General features: G+C 44.6%; 1 protein-coding gene across 2 annotated transcripts; it reads left to right on the plus strand.

Moving 5' to 3' along the window:
- The first annotated feature begins 2,936 nt into the window (after window positions 1-2,936).
- On the plus strand, window positions 2,937-10,453 carry xylb (xylulokinase homolog (H. influenzae)). 2 transcript variants are annotated; one of them, XM_028434116.1, is made up of 19 exons: window positions 2,937-3,126; window positions 3,263-3,345; window positions 4,968-5,037; window positions 5,120-5,200; window positions 5,272-5,358; window positions 5,440-5,568; window positions 5,666-5,731; window positions 5,863-5,935; window positions 6,012-6,130; window positions 6,214-6,295; window positions 6,360-6,400; window positions 6,485-6,600; window positions 6,681-6,796; window positions 6,870-6,943; window positions 7,011-7,107; window positions 7,175-7,233; window positions 7,307-7,394; window positions 10,136-10,221; window positions 10,292-10,453. In XM_028434116.1, exons 1-19 carry the CDS (start codon window positions 3,070-3,072, stop codon window positions 10,358-10,360), a joined length of 1,593 nt encoding a protein of 530 aa, XP_028289917.1. In that variant the 5' UTR covers window positions 2,937-3,069; the 3' UTR covers window positions 10,361-10,453. The 2 variants fall into 2 exon arrangements, with proteins under 2 accessions (XP_028289917.1, XP_028289918.1); XM_028434117.1 differs by lacking the exons at window positions 2,937-3,126; window positions 3,263-3,345; window positions 4,968-5,037 and having other exon boundaries at window positions 5,150-5,200; window positions 5,445-5,568.
- The last annotated feature ends 526 nt before the right edge of the window (window positions 10,454-10,979 follow it).

Genomic DNA, 10,979 nt, shown 5'->3' on the forward strand with positions numbered 1-10,979 from the left:
AGTGATGAATGCCACAGCAGGTAGACACAGCGTTACTGGGAATGAACCAGAGGAGGAGAATCAGAGGACGCTGAGTGAGGATAGGGTGACGTTATTCAGGGGAAAGATAGAGCTACAGGGAAACGAGGTAGTTCTGTCAAAACAGATGAGACTTCCTAAAAAAATAAATCATGTTGAGGGTTGAAGAAGCGTAGCTGAGGTGGAAGGAAATTAATTCAAAGTTATATTGAGATTTAATGAAAACAATGGAATTCAAGCTATGAGCCCAGTGGTGTTAACCACTAAGAGAAAAAAGCAACTTGGTGATATTAAAATGGCCAAAGTATTGAGTGATGGAAATGTGATGACCTTGTGTGTAAGGGCAGAACAAAGAATTTGAGCATGTAGCATAAAGGAGACAGGAAAATATAAAGTGCTGAGTATGAGTCAGGTGGAATAATGGAGTAATCTGGAGAAGAAAAGTTGAGGCAACAATGGATGAAATAAAGGCAGATCTCAAAGGAGGCACAGACATTATTTACCTTCAGGGAAGGAGTGAGAGTATATTGCTGGAGTTTGAGGGTGAAGTTCTCCCAGATAAAGTTAAACTGAGGTACATGTCATACTCTGTGAGGGACTATGTTCCAAAGCCAATGAGATGTTTTAACTGTCAAAGATTCAGTCATACTGCCTTGACATGTAAAGGGAGAAGATGGTGTTCTAAATGTGGAGAGGATCGGTTTCCGTTTCTGGGTTGAGCATTTCTAGCAATTTAGCAGCACAGCTCCCCGATACGAGTCAAGAAAACCCTAAAATCCATAGTCTACAAAACAGAAGAAATGCATATAGACAGCTTTACTCTCAGGTAAATGTTAACAATGGTGCTGATGGATATATGTCAGAGTGGTATAAAACTCATAGGAAAACCTTGATCCCACTGCTGCATAAAACTTTTAACTGGATAATGAAAGTAGGAGCAATTTCTGACTCTTGGAGAGAGAAAATAATCTCAGTTATTGCAAAGGAGGGCAAGGATAAATCAATAAGTTCAAACTATAGCCAATAAGTGTGTTCAATGGAGATTATAGATTGTTTACTGCAAATTTGGCACGACATGAAAAAAGTTTGACCAGATATTATTAGTTTAGATCAAACAGGATTTATAAAGCATAGACAAACATGTTACCATTCGTCTAACTGTACACATCATGAAACACATCAAAGATAAGAACTTGGAAACAATAATAATATTCATAGATGCTGAGGGTTAGGGTTAGGGTTGATTTGGTGAGGTAGGAATTTCTATTCCGGTTGATGAAGAAGTTCAACTTTTACAACCAATGTATTGAAGCCATTCAGACCTTGTACACACGTCCAGCAGCAAGGATCAAGGTAAATGGAAGCCTGTCTGATAGGATCAAACTAGAACGGGGGGTCACCAGGGGTGTTCGGTGAGTATGTAAAAGAAAAATGGGAGAAGGAAGCAAACATAACGGTGTCAGGAGAGGAATGGGAGGAAATGAACAATTACCAGTGGAAAACTACAAACTCATCATTCTGGAGGGAGTATGGCTGGAAAAACACCATAACGTACTTTGTGACCCCTGCGCAGAGAAAATACATAGACACCAAATGCTGACGATCCTGTGGGGAAGCTAAAGCTACCATTTCCACATTTTCTGGGGGTACAGCTTGATAAATAAATAAATATTAAACAGAGATAGTGGAAATAATGGAGGTCATCGGATTTAAGATTCCAACTAGTTTTAAGATTTTATATTTGGGGATATTAAAGACTTTGAACTTTAAAAATAAACAGGATGGTAAATTACTGAGGATTATGACGTTAGCCTGTAAATAAGCAATAACCAGGAGATGGCGCTGTGATCAGGTGCTACTGTTGATATGAATAGTTGGATGTAATGCTAAACATTTATAATATGGAGAAATTAACAGCATCACTTAAAGTGGAGGTGGACATATGTAATGATATCTGGGAAGGATGGAGACCATATGTTGGACAACAAAGATCTGACTTTGTGTAGGATAAGGTTCAGGTTAAAGATTTAAAGAAGAGTTAAAGTGTTGTGGGACAAGGTTCTTCATCTCAACAATATGTCAAATATTGAAGAAGGGAAATAAAAAGTATTGTTTAAGTTTAAAATAAATACTGAGTTATGAGAAAGAATGTAGTTTAGATTAAATGAGGTCATTCTCTGGTTCACACTTCAGTACAGTAGGTGAACCTGCAGCACTAGAGCATCTGCTAAAAAACAAAACGAAGAAGAAGACGTGGACACTGATGGTGAAGCACATGGTAGTAAATGTGGTGTCCATGAGGAAGACACAGAGGATGAAGAAGGAAGAACAAGCTCAGAATGTTCTTTAATAAGGAAAGAGGAAGGAATGATGGAACAGCAGGAATAAGGAATAAACAGGAGTTTGAGGGAAGCAATGATGAGGAGAAAGAAAGGATTATAAGGAGGAGGAAACGAGATTCAAGGTAATGTTGAGATTAGAATTAAAAGAGAACGAGAAGATGTTGAGTTGTAATCATTTAAAGTTGACGAGGGAGTTGGGATTGGATTTGATGAACATCAGTGGAACACTTTGTTGGATAGGCTCGTATTATTTATAGCATGTGATAAACTGCACTGACCAGGTTAAACAAAATACATTAAAGATTAAAATCAATGTGAAAGGAGCAGAAAAGGAGCTGTTATGGGAGGAGCTAAAAACATGTTGGATAGTGAAAGCAGAGCTAGTGGAGGGAAGGTGTAGGTCCCTGTTGTTCTTCTGGAGATTCACTCCATGACTGTGGTGAAATTATGGGGGGGGGAGGGGGGGGTTACTTTATTATTTATTTTTGCAAGTTATGGTCAAACTATGATCCACTTAGAAACAGTAGGTGGCGGTAAAGCACTTTTAGTTTGTCAACTGCCATAAAACCCAAAAAGAAGAAGAAGAAGAAGAAGAAGAAGAAGAAGAAGAAGAAGAAGAAGAAGAAGAAGGCTGAGGCACAGTGAGCATGAGCAGCACTGACTCCGCCTTCTCTGTGTGTGTGTGTGTGTGTGTGTGTGTGTGTCCGTCATGTGTGCAGCTCGAGTTCCTCCTGTGTTTGTGGGTCTGGACTTTAGTACTCAGCAGGTAACACAACTACACACACTACACAACACAACTACACACATTATACACCACACACACACCAACAACACAACTACTACAAATAGTGTAGTGTGTGTGTGTGTTTTAGTGCGATTGTGTGTGTGTGTGTGTGTTACAGTTGAAGATGGTGTGTATCGGAGCTGATCTGTGTGTTGTCCATCAGGAGTGTGTTCACTATGACTCTGAGCTGCCACAATACAGGCACACACACACACACACACACACACACACACACACACACACACACACACACGCTTGTGTGTGTAACTGGTTACAGTGTTGTAGGATCAACGTGTGATTGATATCTGACCAATCACAGCGTCCCAATGATATATTTACACACACACAGATCTGATCGTAGCTCCGCCCACATGAACATTAATGCTAGGGTAGGTAATTTTCTCCAGATACACTTTTTGAGTTTTTAGTTGAAATTATCTTTATGATCTGACAGAAATTAAGTTATGTTCTCTGAAAAAGGAACAAAGACAATCAATCATCTGTAGCAGCTGTAAATCTGTAATAACTTCAACCAATGGAAAAAACAAACTGTTTCTTTTTAACCAATCACGTCTCTGTCTCCCTGCTCGTTCTCTTTTTTTTTTTCTCTTGTCTGCACATGCTGTCAAAGGTCAACACTACTAGAAGTGCAATCATTATGAGACAGCAATGCATGTTTTGTTTTGTTATTTGTTGTTATATTTTGCTTAATTGTGACCATCACCAGCCCTCCCTAAGGAAGGGTAAGAAATCTTTTATTATAGGGAGGATATAAAAAGGGAGAGCAGTGTTACACCTAAGTGGAGAGGGAGGGGGAGGGGAGGGGAAAGGGAGCAGGGAGGAGAGACTCAAGGTAGGAAATAGAAAAGGTGGGAAGAATAGATTGTTTTGCAGTGAGGGTGAGATGTGAAGTTGTAGAATATATTGTGTTTATTATGTTGTGTAATCCAGCCAGTATAGTGACAGTGTGTAGTTTAGCTATAATGGTGGTGGCTGTGAACAGGGGGAATGAGTGAGTGGTAGTACCTAAAGCAGGTATTTGGGATTAACGTGTCTGAAGTTAAGCCCAGTATGAGTTTTATCCCACATCCCAAGACGTGCCAGTGCATCGTAGACCAGTATATGTGCAAAAAACCGCTACCGCAAACCCAGGAACTGCCCCGGGCCTGCAGATGCAGCCAGGCCAGCAGAAAGAGTGGGGGCCAGGGAGCACCAACGGGCACGCGCCAAGCAGCACAACCGGAGACCCCCGTGGCACCCCCCCGAACCATGCTGGCCGTACGGAGCACGGCGGGGAACCCCCCCCAGGCGTAATCAGGCACCAGCCACATCCCCCAGCAGCCCAGGAGGCGACCCCGCCGCCAGCCGGCCCAGAGCGGCCCGCCCCGCCAAGCAGGCGGCGGCCGAGCAGGAGAGAGGCCAGCCCCCACACCAGGGCCAGTGCAGGCCCGCACGACACCACGACATAGCACCCCCCGACGAGAGAGGCCCCCCCCCCCCCCCCCGACGAGAGAGGCCACCCCGCCAGCCACGGACCGACAGGCAGGCGAACCCATGCACCCCCAGCCAGGCACCGCAACCCCACACCAACGTCGCCAGCAGAGCACCCCCCTCCCACGGAGGCCGCCCCCAATCAGCCACGCGCCGACATGAGACACCCCCGACGCCAAGGAAAGCTACATTCAAAATCATGCTAGCTTTTGAAAATCCCCTCCCTTTAATAAATACTGCAGCTTGTGTAAATACACAGAGATAATCAATAGGTGATCAATGAGGGCCAGTGTACGTGTGTGTATTAGTGTGATTGTGTGTTTGTGTGTCAGGACTGAAGGAGGAGTTCATATTCATGAAGACAGACTGACTGTGACATCACCAGTGTTGATGTGGGTTCAGGTAACTAACACACACACACACACACACACACACACACACACACAAACACGCCTCCTGAGGCTGTGATTGGTCGTCTCCTCAGGCTCTCGACCTCCTACTGGAGAAGCTGCAGGGGGCAGGGTTTAACTTCTCTGCTGTCAGAGCTCTGAGTGGGAGTGGCCAGGTTAGTTTACCTTTGTTTTAGCGGCAGTACCTACTGACACACCCTCTCTAATGTCTGTAAACTGTCTGTAGCAACACAGCAGTGTATTTTGGAAACAAGGAGCATCTGAAACTCTGAAAGATCTCAACCCGACAAAGAAGCTGAAACCACAGTTAGAGGTTAGTGTGTGTGTGTGTGTGTGTGTGTTGTATATAGTTATCTAGTTGTGTAGTTGTTAATATTGTGTGGTTGTTGTGTAGCACAGTTTCTCAGTAACACACAGTCCAGTGTGGATGGACAGCAGCACCTCAGAGCAGTGTAAGGGTCTAGAGGAGGCAGTGGGAGGGGCCACCAACCTGTCTCACCTCACTGGGTCTAGAGCATATGAGGTCAGTACCTGTCTGTCTGTAACCTTGTGTCTGTCTGTAACCTTGTGTCTGTCTGTAACCTTGTGTCTGTCTGTCTGTAACCTTGTGTCTGTTTCAGCGTTTCACCGGAAGTCAGATCTCAAAGCTTTCAGCAAAGTGTCCTGAGTCCCTCAGAGAGACGGAGGTGAGACACCTGTGAGTGACTCGGGCCCCCTGCTGGTCAGTCAGTGGGGCCCCCTGCTGGTCAGTCAGCGGGGCCCCCTGCTGGTCAGTCAGTGGGGCCCCCTGCTGGTCATTAACCCTACTGTGTTTCAGAGGATCTCATTGGTCAGCAGCTTTGCTGCGTCCCTTTTCCTTGGCGGCTACGCTAACATTGACTTCAGCGACGGTCAGTGTCACTTCCTGTTTACTTCCTGTTTGAGTGATGAGCTGGCAGCAGCTCTGTGCTGTGATTGGTTGTTCAGGCTCAGGGATGAACCTATTGGACATCAGGGGGCGGAGCTGGTCTGAGGCGTGTCTGCAGACCGTGTATCCTGGTCTGGGTCGGTTACTGGGAGAACCTGTCCCCTCCCCCACCCTACTGGTTAGTGGTTGGTTAGTCCTCCTCACGCTGGTTAGTACTGACCACACTGTGTGTGTGTGGTGTGTGTGTGTGTGTGTTTGTAGGGTACAGTCAACCCCTACTTTGTGCGTCGTTATGGGTTCTCAGAGAGCTGCAGTGTTGTTGCGTTCACAGGCGATAATCCAGGTAGGAAATGTGAGCGTTGCTCCTGTGAGAACAAAGAAGTCTGACAGTGTGTTTTTTTTTTTAGCGTCACTGGCAGGAATGAGACTCAGAGAGGGAGACGTGGCTGTGAGAACATCATCATCATCATCACCCTATTCTCAGCCCTAATATCAGAATTGTGTGTGTGTGTGTGTGTGTGTGTGTGTGTAGGTCAGTTTGGGGACCAGTGACACACTCTTTCTGTCACTGAGTGACGCTCGTCCAGAGTTGGACGGACATGTTTTCTGTAACCCTGTGGACACACACGCATACATGGCTCTACTGTGGTACACGCACACACGTTATGTAACATTATAACAATAATGTGTGATGTCACAGTGACCTATCATAACCTTTAACCCTGTAGCTTTAAGAATGGATCTCTGACCAGAGAACGAATCAGAAAACAATTTGCTAGAGGATCATGGGATGTTTTTTCCACTGCTTTAATGGAGACTCCTCTTGGTAACCATGGAAACATTGGTTCGTTTAATTAATTCATTCATTAATGACTAGGCCCTGCCCCTCTCTTCTCTGATTGGTTGTTTGTCTCCAGGCTTTTATTTTGACATTTTGGAAATCACTCCATCAGCTGTAGGAGATCATCGCTTTGACTCAGACAACAGACAGGTCTGTAGCTCACCTGTCTGTCTTTAACCTATGTCTGTATCTAACCTGTCTGTCTGTCTGTGGTCAGGTGACCTCCTTTTCTCCTCAGGTTGAGGTTCGAGCTTTGGTTGAAGGTCAGTTCTTGTCTCGTCGTCTTCACGCAGAGCGACTGGGATACTCCATCAGTAAGAACTAGTTAACTAGTTACTACATTAACTAGTCCACCTGGTTAAGTATCTGGCGTGTTTTCAGGATCAGGAACCAGAGTTTTGGCGACGGGCGGGGCTTCATCCAACAAACACATCCTACAGGTTTGGTTTTCATGGAGACGGCGACTGACCTCTGATCGTTTTCTGAACCTTTGAATGATTTTTTTTTTCTCAGGTTTTGTCCGACGTCTTTAACGCGCCAGTTTACACCATTGACGTGTCTGACTCCGCCTGCCTTGGCTCCGCCTACAGAGCTCTGCATGGTAACCTTGGCCAACCACAAGCCAGTTATTAGCCCTGCCCCAGTTTGATTGATCTTTGATCCACGTCATATAGACGATGATTGACAGCCTCGGGTCTTGCGTAGCTCTCTTTGTGAATATCAGTTACGTGGTGAAGGAAAGCTGAGATGTCATTAAACTAGATATTAAAGTGTAAATAAATGGTGGTTTTGTTCTAACCTCTATGATCTGAACAAGACATTGGTAGAATTTCCAGCGGGAAAGATACGTATGTTTGTGGCGTAGCTGGGTTGCGTAAGTCAACATGGCAGGGGCGTGTTACCAGGGCTCCTCCCACTTTGGCTTCAAGAATGTTGAGTGGGAACAGCTACAGTGCACGCCCACTGGTCTGAACAACCCAAATCCAAGTTTTTCAAATATGACAGTACGTTGTCCTAAATCCAACACTTATCCCTTTTTTCGCCATGTGACTGCGGTGTGAACCGTTAAGGTGGATTTAATGTGCGTTTGATACGTTGACGTCATTATTAACAGCTGTAGTGGTGAACTCTCCTCCTCTGACCACCATGGACCAGACAGGGACAGGCTTGAAGCATCCACTGTTGAATCAAACCTTTTTCTGCACAACATGGATTATCCTTATATTTTATATGTGGATTATGTAAATAGATCCACTATAAACAGTTGTTTATTAAAAAAAGCAAGCTTACCACTAAAACACTTCTGGTCTGTGTGAACGCTGGAGCTGCTCTCCAGTAAATTAGGGCTGTTTTATGGTTTTTTAGGCTGACTGACTTTGCTGCTGCTGTCATTTGTTTGCATTCCAAACTGCTGCTTTATGCACGCTCGAACATCCCGATCGTGTGTGTTTGGCCACCTCCGGCCTACCTGCTCTGATTGACAGCTGACGGCGAGTCAGTTGTCAATCCCTGCCTCGGCCCTTCAGCCTTCCTCGTCTGGATTGGAGATACATCCACCGTGGGTCACGCTGGAACTTCCGTATGGATACTTCAACCAACATCCAGTCCATCGACGTCGTCCTCCCCATAGCGGTCAAACGATAAATCGCTCTGTGTTAGCCAACCTCCCTCACTCGGCTAGCGCTGCTGCTGACCGCTGCTCAACTTGGGTCTATTAAACATCCGCTCTCTCACCAGTAAAGAACAACTCATCACTGACCGTAAGTTTGACTTCTTCTGTTTAACCGAGACATGACAACAAGGACGACTTCTCTCAGCTCATTGAATCCACTCCACCTGGGTTTGTTTACACCTGTAAACCACGTGACTCCGGCCGGGGCGGAGCTCTCGCAATGATTCACAGTGAGAACATCAAAGTCTCGCCTGTGTCTTCACATCATTTGAATCCACAGTATGTGAACTCTGCAGACCTATTCCCACCTATTACCGCCTAAATCCAACAGTGATTTTTTAAATAACTGTCTTCACTCATTTATCATTTATTAACAATAATAGTGCTGGATGACTTTAACATCCATATGGACAACATCGATCATCCTTTTACCAGAGATTTTACTTCCTGTTTAGATAGTTTTGGTCTTCAGCAACATATCAACTCTCCCACCCACTCAAAAGATCACATTCTTCATTTAGTCTGCTGCTCTGATGTCACCCCTCTACTGTAAAACTGATGAACTACCCATAACTGATCACTTTCTGCTTTCACCATTACTACCACTAAGCTCCCACATCTCATCATACCGTAACATTAACAATATAAATCTCAACACCCTCACCTCCAGTATTGACCACCACCTGGACATAAATACCTGTTCCACCACTGATGATCTGGTTATGCATAACAACACTACTCTTTATTCCATTCTCAACTCCCTGGCTCAGTTAAAATCTGTCTGTTTCATTCTCCACTCCTCCCCCCTGGTTCACACACCATCTCCAGCTCATTAAAGCCAGAGGTCGCCAACTTGAGCATCTCCTTAAAAAAAACCCACTTCACTATTCACAAAGACATGTACAGTAACCACATCCTCCAGTACAAAGACTAATACTCAAACTAAATCCCAGTATTACTCTGGTTAATCACTGTAAATAAAGGTAACTCCCCTCCCCCCACTGCCACCTCATTTCTACTTCACCAAATCCTGTGAAACCTTAATGTCATTTCTTGCCTCAAAAATCTACAACATTCATCACCACCTCAGTCAGAACTCATTCCTTTTCTAGCTCCCCCTCCCTCTGAAATATCAGACTTCATCCGTCAGTCCAAACCATCCTCCTGTCAGTTGGTCAAAGCCTCCATCTCATCTCTGATTCCCATCATATCTACCATCATCACTGGAACTGTTCCCTCATCCTTCAAAACCGCTGCAATGTCTCCAATCCTGAAAAAACCCAGTGCAGATCCTTCCAATCTCAATAACTTCTGTTCCATCTAAAATCTCCCCTTCATCATTAAAATTCTTGAAAAAACAGTTGTCAGCCAACTTCACTCTCACCTACCCATAACCCCCCCCCCCCCACATTTTAACGGTAATGTGAACGGACAAACAAAAAATCGGATCTGAGCATTAATGCTAGCAGTGTGAACGCAGCCTTAAAGTTCAGGGACTGATCAGTGATGGACCAGGATTAGAACCAACAATCTTCTGATTGCAAACTGTCCTAGTGAAAGATGTGTCAATCCGCTCACTCTCTGTGCACACACACACACACACACACACACACACTATTGTTGGCTATTGGCTCATCAACCAAGCACTCTGATTGGTTGTGTGTTCTCAGGTGTGTCCAAACTTTCTTTCTCTGAAGTCACTAAGAACGCTGCCCCCCCCAAACTGATGGTGACCCCCACACCTGGAGCCCAGCAGGTACACACACACACACATACACACACACACACACACACACACACACAGTAACATCATTACTCTGTTTCAGGTGTACGATCACATGATAAAACGCTTTGCCCAATTGGAGGAGAAAGTTTGTCAGAAGTCCCGCCCCTAAGCCTCAGCAACCAATCAGAGAACAATGATGAATGTGATGAATATTGAAAGGTTGTGTAACCATTAGAGAATAAAACAATGAACTCCTTTGAAATGTGTGTGTGTGTGTATGTATGAGAGACTAAAGTCAACCATTCACACATAAGTGAAATAATGATAGTGAGGGTTAGGGTTGCTATACATGGTTGTTTAAACGTGCTATAGAAATAACGTTGACATTGACAACTAACTATATCACTAACTAACCAGAACCTTTATTTGTCATTGCACGTTACCGAGCAACAGAGCAACAAACACATAACACATAACATGGGAGGATAGGAGCGGGAAAACTGTGGGTCACCACACGGGCGGCGCCCCGTGTTTTAGATGAGAGAACAATAGGAGAGGTTAGGGGAAAAGGAAGGCTTTAAACTGGGTTCCCTATTGGGGAGGACAGGAAAAAACCTCCTCAGCATACATGCACCAAAACCAAACATTAAATTCAATATAACAGCACGTTAGCACCAGGATGGGTAGTTTATCAGCAGGTACTCGTGGAAAAGTTCATAGTGTCGAATCAACATAGCGTCCATAGAAATGTGTGGAGAAAAAACAGACCTTATCTGGTGGACGTCTTT

This window comes from Gouania willdenowi, chromosome 20 (assembly GCF_900634775.1).
Source record: "Gouania willdenowi chromosome 20, fGouWil2.1, whole genome shotgun sequence".
Lineage (NCBI taxonomy): Eukaryota > Metazoa > Chordata > Actinopteri > Blenniiformes > Gobiesocidae > Gouania > Gouania willdenowi.

Excerpts from the sequence above, each read along its gene's own strand:
- xylb (XM_028434116.1), top strand. The coding sequence starts at position 3,070 with ATGTGTGCAGCTCGAGTTCCTCCTGTGTTTGTGGGTCTGGACTTTAGT. Across the intron at positions 6,131-6,213 it reads TCCCCTCCCCCACCCTACTG|GGTACAGTCAACCCCTACTT; the intron begins GTTAGTGGTTGG and ends GTGTGTTTGTAG. Across the intron at positions 6,296-6,359 it reads GTTCACAGGCGATAATCCAG|CGTCACTGGCAGGAATGAGA; the intron begins GTAGGAAATGTG and ends TTTTTTTTTTAG.